The sequence below is a fragment of the Drosophila teissieri genome, chromosome 2R, assembly GCF_016746235.2.
Source record: "Drosophila teissieri strain GT53w chromosome 2R, Prin_Dtei_1.1, whole genome shotgun sequence".
Lineage (NCBI taxonomy): Eukaryota > Metazoa > Arthropoda > Insecta > Diptera > Drosophilidae > Drosophila > Drosophila teissieri.
This window is the reverse complement of record NC_053030.1, coordinates 15670435-15695139: the sequence shown is the minus strand read 5'-3', so window position 1 is coordinate 15695139 and position 24705 is coordinate 15670435. Positions and strand designations below refer to the sequence as shown.

General features: G+C 39.9%; 1 protein-coding gene across 10 annotated transcripts in view; it reads right to left on the bottom strand.

The window, feature by feature from the left end:
- Window positions 1–3216: 3216 nt before the first annotated feature.
- LOC122613224 (protein muscleblind) overlaps window positions 3217–24705 on the bottom strand; it is a 162323-nt gene continuing 140834 nt past the window's right edge. For 2 of the 10 annotated variants that reach the window (XM_043787297.1, XM_043787296.1), the window contains 2 exons: window positions 23450–23701; window positions 15357–20968 (listed from right to left, as the gene is read on the bottom strand). In XM_043787297.1, coding sequence (XP_043643232.1) covers window positions 18899–20968; window positions 23450–23701 — 2322 coding nt within the window. In that variant the 3' untranslated portion in view covers window positions 15357–18898. The other 8 variants (XR_006325672.1, XM_043787305.1, XM_043787304.1 and 5 more) reach the window with 8 other exon arrangements.

The window sequence follows — 24705 nt, the reverse complement described above, 5'->3', positions numbered from 1 at the left end:
AAAGTTGCCAAAGCCGCTGCAATCTAAAGCACCTTGAGGGACTTTGCGAGCGGAACAAAGATTTACTTAGCCAACATTTCAATTAGTAGCGCATTTTTGTGCTGATCAATACGAAAAAGTTTTGCTCGGCCGCAAAACAATGGCGCTCCGCAAAAGCCACAAAAACTGCCGTCGTTGGCCAGAAAGCGAACTTCAATTTATGCCATCGCACCCGTTGGCCGATTGAAATTTTTGCCATGTTATGCAAGAGATAGAATTTCTAGACCTCCACCTGGCGCATAAATTACGCACGCACATTTGTCGCCTCCGAATCTCACCCACCACCACTTCCGTTTCCGCTTTAGCCCCGATCCACTTCCGGCCCACTTGGGCATAAGTTAATGCGTCCTTATAGGCAATAAAATTTAAGTTGCTCCACTCCCAGCGCTGGCTGCTTAAATTTTTCATGAGAGAGTTACCTTCGTCTTCAGTTCGCAATAAGTTTGTGCTACCAAAAAAGTTTCCCTAAAACTTAACGAAATTTAGTGGCGCCTGGCAGTGAGTCCTGGAAGTGGAAGTCGTGGTCGTGGTCCTGGTTTTGGTCCTGGTCCTGGCCATTGCCCCAAAACTTGTTGTTCTTGTTAATTGAAGCGTTCGGTTAGCGCAGAAATTAAGTTTGCGGTGGACCCGGCCACTTGGCCACTTTTACTTCCCATTTTGCTTGGGTGTTGCGCCAGTTGAAACATAATTACCAGTTAATTTTTATTAAGCTGCGATAAAAAGCGTCTGCAGTGGCAAATAGGGATTGGCTTAGTGGATGCAAGTTTGATGCTTTATCTCAAGATGACTGCGAAGTTTTGGAGTAGAAGATTTCTTAATTATATTGGGTATTGTGATAAGTGTGTTGAGTGAGGAAGGAAGAATAAGTGGATGTATACTATGTTTCTTTAATAGACAAACTGAATCACAAAACCTCACAAAATTGTTGATTTAAAAGTAACTGGCTTGTTACATTATTTACTTTAAATATTCTAACGACTTTGAATATTTACCTATATATTGTACATTGTGTTTCAGGGTTTTAGCTCCAACAATCTGTTAACCCAACAACTGTTTTTCCTCATTATCCAATGCCTTATAATAGCTAACCTTTGGAGAACCTACCCTTTAAATTATTACTAATCCCCCCGAGGACGTTTATTAACACGTGAATGGCTGAACAACAAGTGTGGATGCCTCGGAATGTCCTGAAGCGATTGGCAGATTGCTTGTTGTCCTGTTTTCTTTGGCCTGCAGGTGTGCAAGGTGTGCAGGTGGTGAGCAAATATTTTGCTTGACACTATTAAATTTCACTAAAAACAAACGAATCTCACACGCCCGCTCGCCCGCTCGCCGGCAGCCGTAATTTTTAATTAACGCGATTAAATTAATTTAATGAGCTTGCTCCCACACCCCGGCAACTCACTTCAAGCGACAATTAAATTTTCATGTCCTGGGCGCTAGGATGCGAGAGTGTGTGGCAAGGACGTCGTCAGCGACAAAGAGACGTAAACATAAATGCCACGTTTCGTGTTATGTACGACGGGAAATGATTTTTACGATGCCCAGCAGCAGCAGGAGGAGCTGAAGGAGCAGGAGCAGCAGGAGCGCACCACATGTCTCATCAACGTCAGCTAGCCAACATCCAAGGCACTCCCATTTTCCAGGGGGCAGAAGGTAGTCGGGATGCCGGTGGCCACCTCACTGACAGCCAGGAGGACACTTTGCAGCGGCATTATCATTAACAACATCATGCGAAAGTGCCCTGCGCCCATATATCCAAGTACCAGAACAACCTCGTACTCCACTCGCTCCCATATCGCACACACATTGTCAATGGATGTCTGATACGAGAGGGCGTTTGTATAACTGGGGGCGTGGCAGCGCGGTGGTGTGGCATTGGGGGCGGTGGGTCGGGTGGGTCTGCCTGATAATAAAGCAATTTCAGTGTTAATTTGTATGCCACGACCGTGTAACCCCACTTGCCCTAATGGATGCTCACCGGGATGATAGTGCGGCCAATTTAAGCCATCGATATGGGGGATAGCCCCCAAAGGACACAGACAGATAACAGCAGGCAAAGTGATTGCTTAGAAAAGTGCGCAGATCTTGTTTGAATATACAGAATAATAGCAAATTACTAGGATGCTCTAGCAACCCACTCTGTGAACTAAAATACTTGCCACGTGGTTCGCCCACATAGTTGGGCATGTAAAGTATTTCAGTTACTAACCTACCATACTCTGCATTCAATGTTCCCTCAAAACCAAGAGAAATTTCCAATTCAGCACCTTTAGCTTGGCTTGAGTAGTAATCTCTGGCCATTTTTCAACATTGTGGCACTATGAACTCGACAATTTTCACCTTTTTCGATATCAATAATCCGCAGCCATTAATTACACTTTGGCGCTGTCGGTAATGGAGAATAAAAGATGGGTGGGTGGTGGCCAAGTGAGTGGCTGGCTGGGGGGCAATATTTTGTGTCCGCTGCCAACTAATTGCAACAGTTACGACGCCATATGGCCACCAAGTCATCGAAAAGGGGAGTCCCCGAAGGACCCTCGCAGATGCCATTTTCTTCGCTTTTCTCCCTGCGATGCGATGCGATGCGCGTTGGTGTGTGAAATAGACAACTTACGTGCCATACGCACATGTGTGTGTGTGTGTATGTGTTTGTAGTGGTGGCTGGGGGAAAAGTTGCAAGGAAAAATGCAGAGGAAAATTGCAGGCAATGGCAAAGTTTCTATGCCCCCCCTTTCCCCATTCGCCCACACTCTTTTCACTTTTTGCGCATTTTTCACTGCCATGTGGCAGGTTCATGTCGTTTCCTTGCGCCCCTCCCCCCCCTTCACTTCCCCACTAGTTTTTCCACTATTTTCCGTACTCTTTTTCCGAGTTTTCCTGCACTGGCACTTGGGGAATTTACGTGTGCATGCATACGCTTAGTTTTCCACTGCCCCTTTTCGGGAGGGGGGGAAAAAGGGAAAGCAAATTTGAGCCAAGTTCCCTTTGTCGACTTGGCCTCCTTTTGTTTTCTGGCTCTGCGGTTAAGCAGGAATAATGCATCTGGGATGTGGGCATTTTTCTGCCAGGATATATGCATTCTGCTCCGTGCCACAAGGATCCCTAATGAGTGATACTCCCAAAGTTCCCAAATAAGAAGAACTGGTTTGTTTTTTTTGTAATTTATTTCTTGTGTTTTATTGTATTTCATTGTTTTGTTGTTGTTCATTGATGTCTGTTGTTTTCATGTTTGTTTTTAATTCTTTTCCCATTTACTGCTAAATAACTTTAAATGTTGTATTTTCATTATCAATATAATTTCATTCTTCATCATCATTCTCACTTGCCAGATTCTAATTCACTTTCTTCATAATTCTTCTGTTCTTTTGTTTTTCTGTTCTTCTGCTCGTTGTTGTTTTTGCATTTCGCAAGATTTGTTATCGCTTTGCTTTGCTTTGCCTTCCTGGTTCGTTCTTTACATGAATAATAACTAAATTTGTTTCATTATAATAATAAATATAATAATAATAGGTAATAATGATTTGTTTATTAAATATTTTTAAAAAATTTTCATTTTTTTGTTGTTTTGTTTTTGTTTTTGGGTTCTTTTGTTTTATTTTAGGAGTATATGTATCATCGCTATCAATTATCATACGTCAGAGTCGTTGCCCAAAACTTGTTCTCCTCCGTTCAGTTTTACTTTTGTGGATTTCTTCCTGCCAAAAACTCCGTGCCTTAAGAGCTATTATTTCAATTCATCTTTATTTGTATATGTGTATAGTTAAGTTGTATATACTAGTTCATTAATGTATATTTAATATATGTTTAATACAAGTATATTTATAAAAAATAAAACAAACTACAAAAATATATATGAACACAAAATATAAACAACGAACAACAATTATTCGGCCAACTTCCTTTCACTCCTCCGCGAATATCACAAAACAAAAATAAAAACCACAAAACACGAAGAAATTATATTGAAAACTTAACTCAATTACAAACAATATAGACATTGGGGCCAGAGGGCCAGGGGGCCAGGGGAGGGGGGTGTGGTACAGAGGGTGAGCTCTGTGTGAAAAACATATCGAAAAATTCGTTGATATCACCTGACAAAAATGAATAACTACTTACAGTACATACAAACATATGCCATGTATCATAGTGTAATTTAACATTACGCTTACTTAACCATCCGAAGTGGAGTAAAATTGATTTTGCCTCACATTCTCGATAAGGTTTCTTGTAATTTCGCTTCACTCTTCGCTCAGGGCTCAATACATTTAGTTTTCTTTCTTTACGTTGCAACATTCAGTAATTGTATTTTTCCATTTTGTTTTTGTATTTGTTTTTGTTTTTGTTTTAGTTTCGTTTTTGTTTTTGTTTTTCTTTCAATAAACACATCACATCATATTCACAATTAATAATCATAATGATCTAATATATATGTGTAAATATAAATTAAAATTAACAATAATAACTATGACTTACAATGAAGGAGACTCTACACATAACTACATTAATCCGTTTTCCCTTCGTTCGTTTCAGAAATATTTTCTGGTATCATATATAGTATCTGTATCTGTTTTCTGTTTTAAGAGCGCCATGTACATGCGTCAAGTGAAATTTGGTTTTTCCGAAATAATTCGAAACTATTCGAGAAGGTTGAAATCAATGTATATTGGTGTATATATTGGTTTGATGTTAAGGCAAATAAAAGTTTCGTTTCTAGTTTACAAACTCGTGCTATTCTACATGCGCGGCCATGTCAAATGACACGCCAATCTACACATACTAGAGAAGATGTCAAGTAGAACAAAATCCCGCTGAAATCTCTTATGGTACAATGATTCTATAGTGTCTATATGTTCGTAGTTAGTTTGCTTAGTAACTAGGATTTCTCATTTCCGCTTATTGGTTTTTGTGTTTGTGTGTGTGTGTTTGTTTTTTTTTCCGATTTTTTAAATTTTTTTTCTTTAAAGAACATTTATTTTTACACAAAACATCATGGTTTTCGTTTTTGTTTGCCCCTCTTGCAGCTTATTGTATTACTCATTTGTCGTTATTATAATAAATGTTAGTAACTGTTAAAATGTCGACGAGTTTTTTGTTTAGTTTGAGAATCTACGAGTATTGTGTTTATAATTAATCATTTACTTCACTTGTTTACTTTAGTTAATTTACTTTTATTCGTTTACAACTGTTCCACTTCCGCTTCCGCTTCTGCTGTCGTTGCACATAGATTTAAGGTCTGATTATAATGGACGGAAACTTATTAGGCATTCTTATTTGGAGTACGGGAAAGTACGGCACACGACTTCCGTGTGATCGATCGAGTAAGTTTGGAGGAGGCTTCGAAGAGAGCGAGCTGAAGTTGAGTACTACGAGTGGTTAGGTTTAGGTGCTGGACACGCTATCCGAGTCTTAGAGAGAAGGAGCAACTCAGGTGTATGTCCAGTACTGAGTTAGTGGTAGTGATAGGCGATAGCTGATAGTGATAGGTGATAGTGTGATTGCGATGGAAAAAACAAATTTCCGTATATTATAGCCAGCCCTTAAATGTATATGTAGATAGATCTGTTATTGCTGAACAATTATTAGCTAGATGTCGAGTATTATTGGTGTTATCCTTACTGAATGGAGATATTCGTACGCTTGCCATTTAAAATTACGTTTAACTATCCTGCTTGCCATGGCTCTAGTATTCGATTGCTGCTAGTTCGCTTGACTTTAATTCAGTTTGTTTTTTACCTTTATCCAATTCTGCCTGCCATCGTTAAATTATTATTTTTCTTTCTTTACTTTTTGTTTCTTTAAAAGATCACATTTCATGTTTAGTTGCCATTAGTAAATATATATATATATGTATATATATAATCAATATATTTGTGTTAATGTATATATAATCATACGTGTACAGACATAAATATATGTAGTATATATACATATAGTGTATATATGTACGTATGCTTTTGTATGTATATAATAAGTAGTTTCCATTCTGCAATTATTGTAATTCTTATTATGTTGTTGTGTTCCAAATACGTTCTTGAGTGTATAAAAAACGAGTCACAAAACTTCATTAAAACAGCATACGGCAAACTGTAAACGAACAGTTCAACAGAATCGGAAATAAGTCTGCATTCATAAATGTCGCATATAGTTGGGTATGTTTCTATATACATATACTCGTATAGTGCTTACAAATCGCTTGCATAGGAAGATATAATACGGTACAATTTCGATTTAGATTTTTCGATTTCGATTTCTGTGTGAGCTGAGTGGAATTCCTCATTAAATGTTCTTGTTTAGAGTTTTTGTTAGTGTTCATTTGCTAGAGAATTCAGCTAAATAAGTTGTTATTAATACACTTTAAAAAAATGTCTCCTTATTTGTTTGTGGTTGCAAAAAATGCTTATTCCATTAAATTTGATTAATTTTCTTGTTGTTTACCTCATATCGATTTTGTTTATCAGTGGTGTTTTTGATGCTTTCATTGTATATAAAAAATATGGTTTCTCTTGCTGTAGTTCTGCTGATTTATCTTGATCGTTATTATAAAATGTAAAAAAGGATTATGGTTTCTGTACTCTGTTTTCTTGTTTTCTTTATCTGACCTCTGCACATTCTGCTTAATAAAATCTCCGTATCGTTTGCCTCTCGCTTGTAGTAAATCGTTGTTGCAAAAATAGGACGTGACTGTACTTTTTTCATCTTCATCTTCATCCTCATCGTTTTCGTTATAGTTATCGTTATCGTTATCGTTATTATTATTATTATTGTTATTGTTAAGTGTTTATTATTAGTTGTTCTTGCTGCTTATCTATGGCCTATGTAGATTCTGTTTTTGATTAATTTTGACTATTTGCCATGGAGAACGGTTTGTCAGGCTTAACCTTAGCTAATATTAACACTCCTCACTAAATGTTTATCCACTTTTATGTACCTTTATTTGTATTTTTTTTGTATTTGCATTGAAATATGGAACACTAGAGTTTAAAATAGTTTGTAACTAATTTTAATGCAACTGCGCTCTCCTCCAAAGTTCTTTCTCTTGTAATATTAATTTCAATTTTTAATTGCTAATTTTCTTTAGTTTCTTTTTGCATTTAACAACACTCTTATCTTCTTTTTTTTTTTTTTGCTTCTCTTTTGGTTTTGCAATATTGTAGAGTCTTCACTCAATGTTTTCCCTCTATAATGCATGTCACTTGATGTGTAAATGAGATGCTTACACGTTAAAGTCTTGCTATACGTACGAAAAAGTTCTGTAGAGTTTACCTTTCTCAGCGGCTCTTATTTTTGTAAATAGTTCGTATCAACCTTTAATTTTCATCAAAAACTTCCATTTACTGCTTGTTGTGTCTTATGTTTGTGTTTCGTAGAATGTGATTGTTTGAAGTTTTATTTACTAGCTTAGACCTTTTTCTCAGACAAGTTCTGCATTTGCTTTTTGATTTCTTCCAATTTTCGCTTGGAGTCTCGATTAGAGCATCGCTTGGGGAGTATTCATGATTGGTATACGTATTGTGTTGCTTAGGTTTTGAGGAGTATGCAATATAAGTATCTAGGTGAACTGGAGTTGACAAAAACGAGTATTCAATGGATAAAGGTAGGTGACAAACTTGTAATAAAGAAAAAACCCTATACGATGCGTTTCCTGGGCCACTTGGCATTTGAAAACATTAATTAAGGTGCCTTACCATTGCAATGGTAATTAGAAAAACTCAATGAACTTTCTTGGTTTTGAATAGTTTCTCAATACGCAGTGCCATAACTAATGTTTTCAAATCCGTTGGGTCTCCAGAGAAGAAACACATGCCTATGACCTAATATACGTTTCTGGGAAAATGAACAGAGCTGCCCCCTCCGGCAGATGGGGAAACCCCTTCTTCTAGATGCATGTCGACGGAGACGCCACTGTGGCCGGCGCCACCGTTATCGTGGTGGCCGGTATGGCCGCCACTGTGGTGGCCACCACCTGACCCATCTGCGTCTGGTAGTGGTGGCCCACGAAGGCGTGCTGCTGCGCCTGCGGTGGCGGTGCCTGGGTGGTGTACTTCAGCAGATGCTGCTGCGGGGCAGCCTGCAGCGAGATGAACGGCGTCGCCTGGATGGGGATGCAGTTGGAGTTGTAGTCGCTGCTCAGCACCAGGGTGGGCGTGGCATCGGTGTAGTAGGCGGGCGCCTTCAGAAAGGTCGCCGTGGCCGCCGGACCCGGATACTGCTGCTGGGGCGTGGGCATGGTGGCCGTCGAGGTGGTGGACAGCGTGGTGGCCGACGAGAGGGTGGGCGAGGTGGCTATCGAGCAGGAGGAGGACGAGGAGGCCGACGAGGGGGAGTAGGGCGAGCTGCAGTGGTAGGTGATGTGTGTTTGCTGCTGCAGATGTTGCTGCTGATGCTGTTGCTGCTGATGCTGCTGTTGATGCTGATGCTGTTGCTGCTGATGCTGATGCTGCTGCTGCTGTTGATACATGTTGGTGGCGTGTGCTGCCTGCTTGCTGGCATTGCTGTGGTAGTAGTTGTTATTGCTGCTGTTGCTGTGGTAGCTGAACTGTTGCTGCTGCTGCTGCGGCGGCTGCTGCTGCTGTTGCTGTTGCTGCTGCGGCTCGATGATTATCAAGTTGCTGGTGCCGTTGAAGGCGGCTGCTGCTGTTGCTGCTGCTGCTGCCGCCGGATTGGCTGTTGTTGTGGCCACCGGGACAGCTGCCTGCTGATCACTGGGACTGGTGATCATGGCCGCCATGATGTTGGCCGGCGGCAGGACAATCGGTATGTGGTAGTATTTACACTGCTTGCGACGGCACTGGCTGTTGGCATGATCGCGGCAGACAGCAACACGTTGATCAATCACCTCGACCTTGTCATCTACAGATCGAATCGGATCGGAAAGCGGGGGATAGAAAGAAAGAGCGGAGCGTTAGTAAGTCGGATTTTTGGCGGTGAGCTAGTAAGTTGGTTTGGCATTAGAAAACAGTGAAAGCTTTTCCAAAAATTTTGTTCAAGTTTTTCGGTAATATTCAAAAGTGATCTTAAGCTGCAGCTGACTTTCACACAATTACATGAGTTCTTATGAAAGTGAGTGGTGAAGACTTTGCTTCAGATTTCGCTGCCCGAAAACAGAACCTCTTGCACTCGGCTCGAAAACGTTCTTTACAATATTTCATATTTCATACTTCTGTGTATTTTTGTGTGTGTTTAAATATATTGACGGAAAGCCAAACTTAAAAGTAGACAATAAATTATCACGAAAAGAGAGTCGACCATTTTTATGAAATCAAATTCGCAGCCAATTCATCATAACTAAATAGAATTACTTGTGGTGTTTTCCTAACTACAACTTAGGATACAAAATTGGAAATCATCTCAACAGTGTCTAGGAAAAGGTAGCACTAAAAGCGTTTAGATATAGATTTAGACTAAACCCATAAATGGGAAACGTAAGGAAAGGAAAGGGGAACATATAGAAAGTAATGTGAACTAAGGAAAAGGAAGAAACTTAGGCACATGCACTTACCTTCAGTTAAATGAACGAATCTACAATTTAACCGACTGCACATAGATCTATTAAAATCTTGGCACACCGGGAGGGTGTCCAGTAACTATATTTTGGGCATGAAAGTTGGTTGTGTTTCAGACATAGTTTTTTGTATTGTTTTTGGATATGGCAGGATGCAAACGGAAACCAATTCAGAAAATCAAAAAGAGTTGTTTGGATTTTTTGTGTAATTCGAGTTTTTTTTTGGTTTGGGGAGTTTTGGTTTTTTTTTATATTTATCATCGGTTTTCAGTTTCGAAAAAAAGAGAAGAGCAGAAAAAAGAAAAGAAAAAGAGCACAAATTAGTTATATCTTATAATATTGAAATGGTTCACTAGAATGGTTAATGGTTGGTTAGAATAAATACGGTTTCGGTTTTACAATTGCTTGATGTTGGTGGAGTTCCAGATGTTAGTCGTAGTTAATACAGCTAACTATATATGTAGGTGGTATAGGTATGTCTCGAACGTTCTTATCGGTTTCACATGATACATTTAATATAGATACTCGTATGTTAAGCTAGTTTCTCATCGACTTAAACATTCTAAAAAGGCGGAGTAGTGAAATCATAAGAATGAGGCTTTGCAAATGAACCGAAAGGGTACTGAATTTCTATTTCTATAATCACAGTGTGTTCCTCGAAATGGTAGTTTTGCCGGTCTTGTTTTCTGGTTTTCTTGTTTTTGTCACTTTGGTTGGGGGACTGCGGGGTTATATATTTTTTTATGTGTGTATAACTTAAACGCATAGCTGAGAAATAAAGTTTGGCATGAAATAAAACACACCGTGGAAGAAGCAGCAAGTATTCGATCAACAGAAACTGGGCCAAGAAAAGCTAATAAAGCTTCGAAAGCGAAGCGCCTCAAAGATGCTATCTCAAAGATGGACTCACTCATATGTGTATGTATGTCTTTTAGGGAACTCAAAAATGCTCTGATCTCTGATCTGATCAGTCTGATTGCTTTCTTTCTTTCTTAGGTTCTATTGGGGCGGTACTAGGCGGTAACAATTACATATCCTAATAGGCGGCACTAGAAATATAAGAAAAGAGAAGAGAGAAGAGAAAGAGAGATCGTAAAGGTGGGGTTAATGTCTTTACCATCATATCGAGGCCTCATTTTCTTGTTTTTTTTTTATTGTAGCCCTAAGAGTGCGACACGGAAAGCAAAGATGGGGGGAGGAGGGGAAAATCAAAAGCTGCCAAAGCTGAACTCAAAGTTAAAGCCACGAAGCTTCTTCGATCCTTGCCGCTCAAGTCGCCAAACTGAAGCACACGAAAAGCTGAAGCTAAGGCAAAAGCTAAGCACAACGAAATCGGCCAGGAAGCTCGCCGCAGGATAAAGAAACGAGGATATATGGGGGAATCGACCTCTGCATACCTAATTACGTAAAAGGTGCCGTTCACTAGCATCGGACACTGAGTGTACATGAGGCCCCTCTCCGGTTGGGCTACGATATCGAAATATATAGAGAATACACAGTTTTATATATAGTAACATCTCTGCTGGGTGTGGGTGTGTGTGTGTGTGGGTTTGGGTGTAGGTGTGGGTGTGGCGTGTGTGTGGTGGTTGTGGTGAACAAACAACTGCTAACAGCTATGACACCCCGAGGTGTGTCCAGCTCATGTCTCACGACATACATCGTACATATGTATATATGTATATGTAGTTCATATTATAGCCCGAGGCTCCTGACATCACCAAGTCAACGTCATCGCCGCGCCTTTGGCCCTGTTTGTGTTTGTTTGTTTGTTTGCCTGTTTGATTGTTGATTCTTGTCTGAGGAGCGGCAGCGCATTTAATTTGATTAACTGAATGACCCACCCACCAACCAACCCAACAGGTCCTTCTTCCCAAACTCTGGGTGCAGAATTTTACAAGGACCTTTTTTACTAAACAGATGTCTCAGCGAATACTTGCTGCTCTCCGGTTGTGTTTCATTTCCACTTCGGGTTACGGTTAAAAGGGGTCAGAGGATTGAACTTAGCATAGGGGAAGGGAATGGGCAAGCGCTCATGCAGGATGGCTGCGGTGTGGTGCCGATAGCCAGGGCTGACTGTACCTGGCCACTGGCATCCGTGTAGATGACACAGGAAGCGTTCAGGGGAATTTTCGGATTCGCTATAGGAGGCCATATTTATTTGGCCAAAAAGCCGAAAAAGCATGCCTCAAATCAAATATGCGTTATGAGAGAGATAGAGAAATGTTATAATAGACATATGTGTGTGTGTGTGTGGGTGGGTGGGTGATTGAGTGTGATTTGGTGATAACAAAAAATGGGCAATTTGAGTGAACACAAAAATACACATAAAAGTAGTTTTTTAATTTCGGTTTTTGTTGATTTTCCATGCAGCGTTTGTTTTTTCGATCCAAATCCGTGCGTGATTGTTGTTATTCATAAATTAAATAGATATAAACATTTGGTTTCGTTTTTTGTTTGAGTTGCATGCAAATGGTGAGAACATTGTTGTCATTTTATTTTGGTTTAATATATCATTGTTGATTTTTTGCGCATGTGTGTTAGCATGTAAAAAAGGTAGAAAAATTAGATGAAATAATTATATTGTTCGTAAATCCATCGCATAAATGAAAACAAATTAGATTGCATTAAAGACTTAAAATTAAGCGTAGGCTGCATATGCGAATAACAAGTATACGCCTAGTGATAAAATCCCATTTTTCCACATGTTGGTCGGATTTCATTCCATCTTCCAACTCGTTAACGGCCCTTGATTTCGAATTATGCAAATGCGGCGAAAGCCTCGAATGAAAAAATACATTGCGGTAAAGAGGTAAAAATAAAGTTTTGCGGGCCACACGGGACACGAGTTAATAAATGTAAATGTGTGACACCACGCCCTTCGTGGCGCCACCGCCCCCACTAAAATAACAATGTTTTCGTGTTGTAATTACGGCTTTCGCCCCTTTCGCAGACCGCGCCCATGCCCCGGCCACGTGTAATTAACTTGTTGCTGGCGGAAAAGTTTTTGTTTTTTCGGATCTCCGGCTTTGTTGTTCGCATATGCAAAAAGGCAAAACGCACTTAAACCTATCGTAGATTAGTTCGGGTTCGGTTCAGTTTGTTTTGGTCTCGTTTTGGCTTTCAAGCTGGTTGCTGGCAGCGGGAGCAGGAAAATTAGCAAATTATAAAACAGTAGCATACTTTTTGGGGGCTTGTTGTTTGGGGTTAGTTGACGCTGCAAAATAAAGGGGATTATGTTATACTAGAGAGAAAAAAAAAAACGGCAACGAAGCGCAGGCTAAGCGGCAAACTGAAAAAATGCAGAAGAAGAAATGATGAGTTATCAAATCAAAAGCATATTATAATTAGGAAAACAAATTAAAACTCAGCAGCTCAGCAGCTATTCACAGTTTTTGAAGCGCATTTTCAAACTTGTTACTGCGTCAGCCGTAAATGCTGTAATCGAGAAAAAAATGTGGGTAAGCTCGGTTCGGTTATCAAGCGGGGGGGATGAGAATCGCTCCTCACAGGACATCACACAGAAACAAGGCAAATACTTACTACATATACATACAAACAAGCCTGCAAAAGTCAATCAAATATGGTAGATAGAAACGGGTACGAATATATATGTATATTGGGGTATGCATAGGAGTTCAAATTTCAAAGGGAACGCAAGAAAACTTTCACTAAATTCTTTCGGTTTACCAGTTTGCCTCGTAGTTGTAGTGTTTGTTTTATTTTTGTGGGTGGTGTGTGGGGTTTTTTTGTTGCAGTGTACTGTGTATGTGACTGGTCTATAGACTCTGGTTCTTCCAGCGCAGGAATAGTTGAAGCAGTTTTCTATTTGGTTTTAGATGTTCTCGTTCTCAAGCGATTCGCAGTGCCTTCAAAAGCAACTTCACCTAGAAAGCATCTCGCACTACAAGCTTGCTAACTAAGTGTACGTATAGTATATAGGAGTGTGTTGGTGTGTTAGTGTGTCGTGTGTGTGTGTGTGCGTGTTCGTTTGGTATCATGTGGAGTATATAAAGTCTCCTCTATGTTCAGCAAACAGTCAAACATTTTACATTGCGGATCTTTTTTGTTATCCTGCTGTTACGAAAAAGAAAGAAACAATTCGTTTGAAAAGAAACAAAAAAGAAGTCATGTTAATAACATTTACGGGCCACAAGTGTATTGTATGAGTGTATGGGTGTATCGGTGGGCTAAGCAGATCGATGACCCGATCGAACAGGAACCAATAACACTATAAATTCGATCTACGATCTTCCTTAGCGCCGCCGATCAAAGCGGTTAAACGACAAACGAGTCTACCAAAAACGAAAAATTGTGAGCATTAGACATACTTAGCATCTATATAGCAGGTATCAGTCTTCAGATATAATCATAAGTATACCGTTATGGGAGTAAACAAAAGCTCGGATATTGGGGGCGGTGCACCAGCTTACCTTAGAAGTGCTTTCATATAGCTTTACCATCATACCACATGCCTCAGAAGCCATACACGAGTTATATATGTATGTGAACAAACGCAATGTACGAGTAGTAGTAATATCGGTCTCGAGAGCGAGCGAGAGAGATACATATATAGAGGGTAGAAAGAGACAGCCACTTGCAACGTCACTGCGTGATATTCATACTCATAGTCATAGTCATATCGGAATACTTGCTACAAAAAAGTTCTGTTTCATTGAGCACATGCTGAAAATTACAAATTACGCTCCAATCGAAAGATCTCACAAAATATGTAGAACGACAGTAAATCAAAGTAAACACAATAAAGTTCAACTAAATGAATGGAACAGAATGGAAAATAAATTTTATGATCAGATCCGCACACTAGCGTACTTTGCAACGATAATTTCCCCCAAAAAGAGAGAGACGAGCGCTTTCATTAGGCAGACGAAAGGATGGGGTATAGTGTTCGTTTGAGAGAGACAACATTACTGTTTCTTCGGCGACGCTCTTACTTTTTGTAATGAAGTCAAAGAAAAGCTTCAAGTTGAGTACGGGTAGGTATTACATCGGAGGACTGACTGATTCAAGGATCATGCTAGTGAAAGAGTTATAGTAAGACGGAAAATCTTTGGGTTGTGAGAGTTACGTCTAGAAGATAGGTATATAAAGTTGCTTGCTTGAAAGAGAGTCTTAGATTAAAATAGAACAAATTTGTCGCATAAAACTTAAAATGAATCGAAGCATTTTCTTTGAAAACATTACAAAAAGCGCTTAACTCTAGTGGGTATACATATTTAATATTGACATATATATATATATAATATTCCATACACAAGAACAGCTTTAGCCAAACAATACAGTAATATATCTCTGGATAATCCAGCAAGCCAAGTGTATTGAGAGTTCTACTAAAGAAAATCGGGTGTGTCTATGTGAAGTGTGTGAGGAAATCAAAAGAGTTTTTATTCGAGCAGAGGACACATTGAATTTTACGTACGCCTAAACAGTTACCACTGAGGTTCATAATTTTGTTTTTGTTTAAAAAAAAGCAAAAATTGATCGAAAAAGCTGGATTTAACTTAAATATTTAGCAAAATGAGTAGATTAACCTAGAAGTAAAATCATAAATATACCAAATAATAATAAATATAGAAAAGAATTCAAGTAGAACAGCCAACAAATAGAGAGAGAGAAAGAGACAACGCACAGCAAACTGTTGTTTATGGATTAGTAGTGGGTGAGAAAGAGAGAATGTTAGTTTTGGTTTGATCACTTTCCAAGGTTCGAGTAAAAGAAGCCAACAAGTTGTTTTACGGTTTTTACAATAAAACGTATATAATATAATTTCAATATAATTTGTTTGTCTTTATAATAATAATACGACTAATGTTAGCACAGATATAACATATTCAGTAGTGTCTTTGCTTGTGTATAGATGTGTGTATAGATATATATTTCGACATATATATATATTTAAATGTTATGAATAATTTTTAGCTTCGACATTCTTGCACTCCGTTACCAACTCTCTTATTTGACATGCAATCGATTTGCCATACTTTTTCGCTTACTTATCGTCGATGGTAGTAAGCACGAAATGAAAACCTAATTTAAATTGGTTTCTCTCAGTGTAATGAGTGTGAGATTTCTTCTGGTGGTTAGGCTACAAATTAAAAGGAGGCAACTATGTGGATTTCACTAAACTATCGTTTCTATTGGACGGTACTGTACTTCTATTTATTGAACAAGGCCTGAAAACCCAATTAACTATATTGGAATGGACTGTGGTTTTCTATGTGGTTATATTTCATTTATTCCTTTGTATACTCAAAATCAGCCTAACTCATTGTTATCCTAGTGTCAACTGACAATTCATTGCTATATTGTTGCTCCGTAATGTTAACATACTGTTTTTTTTGTCTGTTGCTGTGTTTTTGGTGCATTGCAAAGGTTGAAAAAGCGGAATAAAATATGAGCTCTTAGGTCTTAAATGCAAGTTAGTTATATTTTGGCGCCATGCAGTGGTGAGTGGTGTTTTGGTTTACTTTTAGATATTTTTTTGTTTTTGCTTTAGTTCTTAGCTAGTTTGAGAGCGTTTTCTGAACATTTTCGCTAAGTTTTCTCTTGCTGAAAAATATGGGCCAACGGCAACAGTTCTACGTTGTTAACGAAAAAATTAACCATACGACACATAAAGATAATGTTTCCATACTTGTAGGCAAGACATTGAGATATATGATGAATATAGGTATACTTTAATCTGGTGTAGCTTGCTATACTTATTAGTATTATATATGTATATATAGGTATACGTCGAATCGATATTGTATTCTGCTGCCATGTTTAGTAAGCTTATTTCTTATCGAGTATATAGAGTAAGCCAAGCATTTGCTGGCCATAGGCAGATAGGTATATTTAGATAAATGGTATATTCAGATTTTACAACTAGTTCTCTACCGTTAGCGTACTCATTTTGCTTGCCATTATTCTAAGAGCTAAAACATATATAGGTTAAATGGATTTACGGAGGGAGAAAGTTCGTTTTTTTATTGGAGTAAAAGCAATAAGAGGGGAAGCAGACCAAGGTTAAGGAGTCAGGCAGTCCTAAATGTGGGTGTCTCTGTGTGAGGAAGATTGCGTGGAATGCGCGAATGAAAGAAATAATCTTAGTTTTAATCTTAAATAAAAAAATTGTGAAGCTAGGGGGGTAAAGTTTTAGAGATATAAGGTTTTAAGAGATTTGTAGGGATAGAGTGCTGCTCTGCCCAAAAGCGCTCGGCAAAGCTTGTGTGTTTATGGATCGGTATTTGATATATCTGATATGTCTATATATCAAAGGAGTACGTTTAAGTCAGAGGTGAGATGTGAAAGCGGCACAACGGAAAACATATATCAAGTGAATACCGAATAAGTAAATAAAATAAAGTAAAATACCAACACTCAATAAGATATTTATATATTTGTTTTTTTTTTTTTGTTTTTTCGTAAACTATATATTTAGAAAAACACACTGTATTTTAAATAAAACATTAATAAAAACTATCGAAACTAAACTAGAATTAGGATTAGAATTAGAATTAGGATAAAAATTAGTGGCAAACATCAAATCGTTTTAAGACATTAGAAGTACTTTAATTTAAAACAATTTTACAGAGATTATCGTATATATCCAATAGTAATGTGTGTAGGATGATCTCGGATGAGGAGTTTTAGCGGGTGCGGGGGGTGTAGGCGGGGAGGGGTCTAAAACTTAAGGTGCGCAAGTCAGTGGCAAATTTATGTTGTTGCTTTTGGAGGTTCTTCTCAAATATTTCGCAATCGGGAACACACGTTAAAAATTATATAAAAACTACACTAAAAACTGGTTTATAAGTACAAAAAATACATAAATATCAACATACAAATTATATAGAAATGAACGTAAAGCGATAAACTGATAATCACACGAGATCTAACATTAAAAACTTAGTTCTGTTTGTCAATGATTTTATTCTTTTCTTAACAATTTCATTACAAAAAGGAAAACATTTATAATACATCGATAGAATGGGTGATAGTTGTTAAAAGACAGATGAAGAATGGATTCAGGATATGGATATAGTCGTTGAAAATCAAAAGGGTTTACATAGTTCTGGTCAACACATCAAATTTAAATCTCGATAACATAACATTAACATAAATTAATTTTGCTGGCTTAGAAGTCTGAAAGAGTGTATGGGTGTTTGGTGTGTGAGTGAAACAGATAGAGAGACGTGATCGTGAGTGGTGACTGTACTGTAATATCTGATTAGTAAGCTAGACATACGATTTACAGATTGATCCTGGTCATTTCAATGCCTTTTGTTTTTTTTTTTTTCTTTTGTGTACTAGTGGGGGATGAGCGTGTGTTAGAGTACATAGTGTGTGGGTGTATATATTGTATCGAATATGGGTAGCAGCATACAGCACGCACAGCTAGGTTTATATGTATTTGTATATCGTATAAGTATTCTATATAAACTAGACAATATTCGTTACGCGATAATCGTTGCTCAACAATTTTAAACAATTACAACAGCATTCACGCTAGCTATCTAGCTAGTTAGGAAACATTAGGAAACAGCGATAGGGAGTTAGATAGAGAGAGCGCGAAAAATGAATGATGGGCGGGGGCGAGAGAAAGACAGCTATTCGAACTACCGCATGTGGGAGACAGGGACGGCGATATGGCATCAAGCACCTGCAGCTAGCAACAAGCATACACAACTGTACCCAGCATCGGCAGCAGCATTAGAGGTTTATCCTTTTGTTTGAACTCCTTCCTGGCTTTATGTTTTTGATCCCTCAAAGCTTTTACGCTATCACAGTTCTTCGTTTCTCTCTCTGACCCGCCCCCGTTGTAAGTTTTCATCTAATCGTTTTGTGTGACCGCTTCCTATAAACTAGAGTTGACTAAGTGCTATCCGAAAAGGAACTTAAGTATTACTATCATCTAACATCTGTTTCTCTTCCGTTCGCTTGTGCTTTGAAAGCACGGTTTTTCGATTCATTTGCGAGAATGGCAACACTTTTGAGTCACAGTGAGGTTATGTTTCGTTTGTCAAATAACTTAATGGCAAATTATCGATTTCTTGTCAGCAAGTTTTGGGCATTCGTGTTAGTATAAGCTTCGATCTTCGATCTGTCTCGCTTTCTGTCTGATTTTAGTTATCGTGTCATGGTTCGTTTGTCTAACGCTATGAGGCCTATGGTACAACTAAGATCTAAACGCTTCTCTCTGCATGTCCTTTCAAAGAAAACTGAGGCACATATTCTTACGTCTTCGATGTGTCTATATCTATATATCTAATGTGGTGTGACTTTTCCATCTGTTCGATGGCTTGGTGCATTAAGTACAGTTGTGTTTGGACTTTCAGTTTGCTATCGCCCTGCTTCTTAGGAGGTCTTCATCTTTTTGTAGGGATTCAGCACCATGGCACTGCCTGGCGTTCCCGCCTGAGCGGCTGCTGCCGCTGCTGCAGCAGCTGCATATTGCTGCGCAGCAGCAGCCTGAGTTTGTGGCATGGCATAGGCTGCGGTGGGCATCATGCCGGGATAGAAGTAGCTCTGTGCCTGCGCATATGGCATGGGTGAGGGTGCTCGCAACAAGGCAGCCGACTGATACTGACTAGCACCAACTGCTCCAGCTGGAGCTGCACGCACTGGGGTGCCGGGCACCGGAGTCGTTAGTCCCGAACTGGGCAGGGAGCCCAACTGACGCATTTGGGCCTGAGCCTGGGCTTGAGCCTGAGCTTGAGCCTGAGCTTGAGCCTGTGCTTGTGCCTGCGCCTGCATCTGCATCAATGTGGCCATGGAAACGGCTTGAGGCTGGGCGGCCTGAACGGGCTGGGCGCCAGCTGCTGCGGCCACATAGCTCTTGTTGAGGGTCAAGCCGGTGTAGGCGGCGGCGGCCGAGGAGACACCTGGCTTGGAGCCCGCACTGGCCACCTTCATGGCGTAGTTCTTCTGGGCCACCTCCTTGGCCAGAGCAGCCGGATCGGTGTAGTAGCCACCGGCAGCGCTGGCCTGCGGCGCCAAACCGGCTGCTGCAGCATAGGCGGCGTACGCCTGCTGGGCATAGGCTGCCTGGGCTTGAGCCTGGGCCTGAGCTTGGGCCTGGACCTGGGCCTGTTGCTGCTGCTGCTGCTGTTGCTGCTGCTGCATTTGAGCCTGGGCGTAGGTGGGAGTGCTGCTGGGCAGACTGACCATGGCGGAGGTGGCTGCTCCGTAGTGGGAGTACAGGTTGCCATAGTTGTAGGCGGAAATGGCGTAGTTGATGCGCTGCTGAGCCAGAGCTTGGGCCTGAGCCTGGGCCTGAACCTGAACCTGTGCCTGTGCCTGAGCTTGGGCTTGGGCTTGGGCCTGGACCTGATAGGAAACTGCCGGAGCAGAAGTGGTTGGCGTTGGCAGGATGCCAGTGCTATGACCATTAACCGTATACCTCGAATAACCCTCGCCATTTTGCTTGGCATAGTTGCGTGATGCGGATGCTGCTGCTGCCGCTGCTGCGTTATTGCTGCTACCTTCTAAGTCGCCGCCGTTCAACTCTTCGGTATTAGCCGACTTGAGCTGGCCATTGTTCAGATTGTTATTGATATAGGACAAGTAATTGTTATTATCGCCCTGGCCATTGGGCAGGGGCAGAAGACTATCGCCTTGCGGCGAACGGGGGCAAGGGGGCGGTGTGTCGCCGCTGGGGGGCGTGGCAGATGCTGCTGCTAGTGCTGCTGCAGATTCTGTATCTAGTGTGTCTGTTTCTGTTGCAGTGGCAGCTGTGGCTGCTGTGTCTTGGGGGTTTGGTGAGATTGTTTGTGTTGTATTACAATCTTTAGCGGGACTTGAATTTTCGTTCGAAAGCTGATTCTGATTCTGATTCAGATTCAGATTCACTTGGTCACTATTGTCTTGATTGCTGGCTTGATCAATGGCATCGTTGCGATCGGCATTATCAGCGTCACCATCAGCAGCAGCACTATCGTGACTTTGGTCATGGTCTTGATTGCGATCGGAATCGTTATCACTATCGTTAGGATTAGTAAGGGCTGTTGTTGTTGATGTTGTTGTTGTTGGCATGGCCAACGCTGATAGTGATGATGATGATGCTGTTGTTGTTGCTATTGCTGATGATGGTATATTGGTAGTAGCAATTACAGCGTTTATGATACTTTTATTATTAATATTATTAATCATATTGTTACTGGCTGTTGCTGTTGTACTTGTTGTTGTTGTTATGACGCTACTTAATTGTAGTTGTTGTTGTTGTAGTAGTACATTTTGTTGTTGTTGTTGTTGATGTTGTTGTTGTGGTGGTTGTTGTAGTTGTTGTTGTTGTTGTTGGGGATACTCACATGAGACTGGCACGTAGGGCTGCATTAGCTGCTGATAGGCGGTCGCACCGGGCTGATAAACTGGAATGCCAGACTTTTCGGCAGCTGGACGTTTGAACGGTACCATGCCAGAGAATTGCTGCTTCGCACGACAGAGACGGGTAGCGTGTGGTGGTGAGGAAATAGAAAGAGACGGAGAGTATACATTAGTCATCATATATTAAAGGAGGGACATCTAGCTTTCACTTAGCCTACTTGTAACCATAAACTCTATAACAATTGCTTACAAACGAGCTTGCTTTTGGTTAATTTTGAATTTCTTATTTTTTTTTTTTTGGTTCGCTTTGCTTGCTTTTTTCGCCAATTTCAATTCGTTTGAGGTGGAAAGATACCAAATCATACTTAAATTGAAAAGATCGATTTCTTTCAACTGAATGAAACTGAAAACTAAATGGAAATCTAAACCAAAGCTGACTATACGTAGTTTGCAACTGAACAAATCGAAAGTGCGTGCAGTTCGGTGGAAAATTGGGAAAAGCGTACACAGTTTACATTTAGGTGAAATGAATTTGCTTTCGGTGTTATTGATTTATTCAATTTATTATTGTGATTTTTTTTTCCGATCGTTTTGATATTTTTTGTGTGCATATAAGCTTTGATATCTTGGTTAAGATTAAAAAGTCTCCATTAATGGTTGATTATTTATTGAAATTATATGGTTTTTTAAGAAGCAGACCAATGTCCTCGATTCTTTGAGCGTTTTCAATTGATTTTGAATGCATGCGGCGTTCATCGAAAGTCTATCTGGTTAGTAGCATGTCTGGATGTGTATATATATATTTATCGCTTGATATTGTAATTAAGGCTGTAGTCTTTATAGTGTATATAGTAGATAGTTGAAGATCGGTTTCAAGGCGGACTACTGTAGGTGGCGATTGTCATTCAGTTTGGAGTACTTACGAAGTTTTCATAGTAAAATGAACCAACCGTTTTAACATCCATCTTTATTGGCATTTATCGATTGTTGTTGATTATGCGGTTAGTGTATGATTTGTAGTTGATTGTTGGGTTATCATTGTTTGATTGATGATCAGATCGGATCGGATCGGTTTGGATCGGGGTTAGCACACACACATTTCGCATTTATTATGTTCGATATCGATATCGAGATCGACAGATCGACAGATCGATATTGAGGTGAGATAGGTGGTGTTTTCAAAAACGAACGCAAGAGTTTATGGAATCGAAGAAGAGCAAATGAAGAGGAGAGAAGAACACAAATGAAATTAGTGGATATATCCTGGGCACAGTACAGTGGCGTTATGGCATTAATCAGATACATATATACATAAACGGGTACACAGATACTTAGTCCTAATAAGTGGCAATGTGATGTGATGTGTGGGCGTGACGGCCGTGATGGGCGTGATGGGCGTAATGTGAACGGAAAAGGGGGCGGGACAAACAAAGTCTGCAGGCTGCAGGTGCTGCATGTTCAGCTAATTAACCAGGAAAAGCACTTAAACAATTAAGCTCGCGAATGCAATCAGTGGCAGTGGCAGTGGCAGCGGCAGAGGCGAAAGCGAAAGAAAGAAACTTACAGTTACCGCTAAAGGTAAAGCTACAGATACAGATACAGCTACAGTTACGGTTACAGTTGCAGATACAGATACATAGCTACAGCCTTGGCAATTATCGGTTAAATCATTTTAATTAACACTTGGCAGCGCAAATGTGCTGGTGCTGTGATTGTGATTTATCATATGCCACGTGTAATTGGTTAAACTCGCTCTTGCCATTGCAAAAACTGTGTTTGTGTGTGTGTGCGCGTGGGTGTGTCTGTATTGATTAGTGTGGCTGTGCGCGAGTGTGCGGGTGTGCGAGTGTGTGTCTTGGCGAGTGTTTGCTCTTTTGATATATCGGATAATGACTTCATTTTGTAAATTAAATGTCGGGGGTTGCATCCCCAGCCGACCTGGCCATGCTGATGATAAACGTTAATTGATGGCACTTTGATGTGCATCTGACTGACTAACTGAGTAACTGAGTGGGTGGGCACGTGAGTGATTGAGTGGTGGAATAACTAAGGTTGGGTTCTTGGTTAGGTGAAAACCGAGCGCATTTCAGCATTTCGCTACGAGGGTCATGCGTTACTGGCGTTTTCAACGGAGGGTTCATAAGCTAAGTGGTTAAGCTTGACCAGCTTGGAGTCAGTCGCGCATTGGTGAAGCATTCACCAAAAATACTTTTTCAAAATGTGATTTGAGTTTCAGAAAACTTTTGTTTAGTTTGTTAGTAATCTTTTTGATGCATCTTTGCTGCTTTTCCTATTTTCCTGCACACCAAAGCAGCTCTTCAACTGTATTTAACAAGATCTACTTAAAAGTATATTTCCTTATAGCGCAGATCCTTTGCGGGATCTCTTTGAACGCCTAAAAGCATGCAACGAAAAATTATCAGAGGCAAGGCAAAATCAGTTAGAACTTTAAAGGAATGTGGGGAACGAACTAAGGTCGAAAATTGAATAAGAAAAAACCATAAACGCAAAAATGCAAATATGGAACAATTGAAAAAACGCAAAAACAAAAACACAAGGTGAAGGAAAAGAACAGAAAAATACCAGTGGAAACATGTCGGTCGTGTCCGCCGCCCGCTTCTTGCCCACTTCCAGTGTGTGATGGCCCATGACAGCGGCGGCAGCGGCGGCGGCAGCAGCGGCGGCGGCGGCAGCGGCGTTGTTTGTGGTTGTTGTTGCTGTTGTCGAGGTGGCTGCTGCGCCAGCGGTGCTGTGGTTGTTGTTGTTGTTGATGTTGTTCAGCTGGTGTTGCAATTGTTGTTGTTGCTGGTGATGGTGTGCCGCAAGAGGTGAGGTCTGTGTGTGTGTGTGTGTGTGTGTATGTGAGTGTGTGGTTGTGTGTGTGCGTACGTGTGTCAAACATTTTTGAAAATATGCAAAATTATTAAAATATACAAGCATTTAAATGGTGTGTCCATTAAATAGTTGAGGGATTCCAATTTGAATTATTTAAGCGGCATTGTTGTCATTTTCAATTGATTTTTTTGTTCATTTTTTCGTGCGATTTCCATGAATAATTAAATATTGAGTCCAAATTCGTATTATTTTTTTTTTCCAGCACAAATTGCAGGGGGGAATATTTAATTTTGTTTGAGTTCATTTTTAGATTTTTCGTTCGTTTTCATATTCAGTTTTTTAGGTTTTCAGGTGCACAAGTGTGTGGGTGTTTTTGTGATTGTATTCGTACCATCCATCGTATAAGCAGTTTCAGTGGGTGTGTGTGTGTGTTTGTGCGGGTGTGTTTGTATTTGTGTTGGCACAGGCGAACAGATGAAAAATACATAATAGTAGAAGAGTACGGAAGTGTTTTGATATCGATAAGTAAATAAATAGAAAAAAATCAAATCGTACATATATAAGGATTATTATATTTGTATAGAGAGTAAATATGAATAAATCAAGTAGAAATCAACGGTAATCCAAATAAACACGATTTCCATTTGATATTGAAAGAGCCTTAAAACGGCGTTACTCATACCAACTAAATGTTAATAATTTTGATTAATATTCATTGGTTTATTCGAAAAGAAGCGGAAATCATGTTAGTTTCGTGTGAGTGAAAAGCCTTGTTTGGTTAGAGAATCGTTTGTAAAAAAGCTTGCGAAAGCCAGCAAAGTGTAAAATATCTGTTTTCTTAAATACATAAACTAATTTCTTGCTTACGATCTATCTTAGGCAATGGCATATTGAATGGGTTTGCCAACAAAATCACTCGTATCTGCCAGTGATTCGGCAATTTTGACCAGACACATTCGCATTTGTGGGCTTTTATTTCAGGATGTTATATGTTATATATCAAG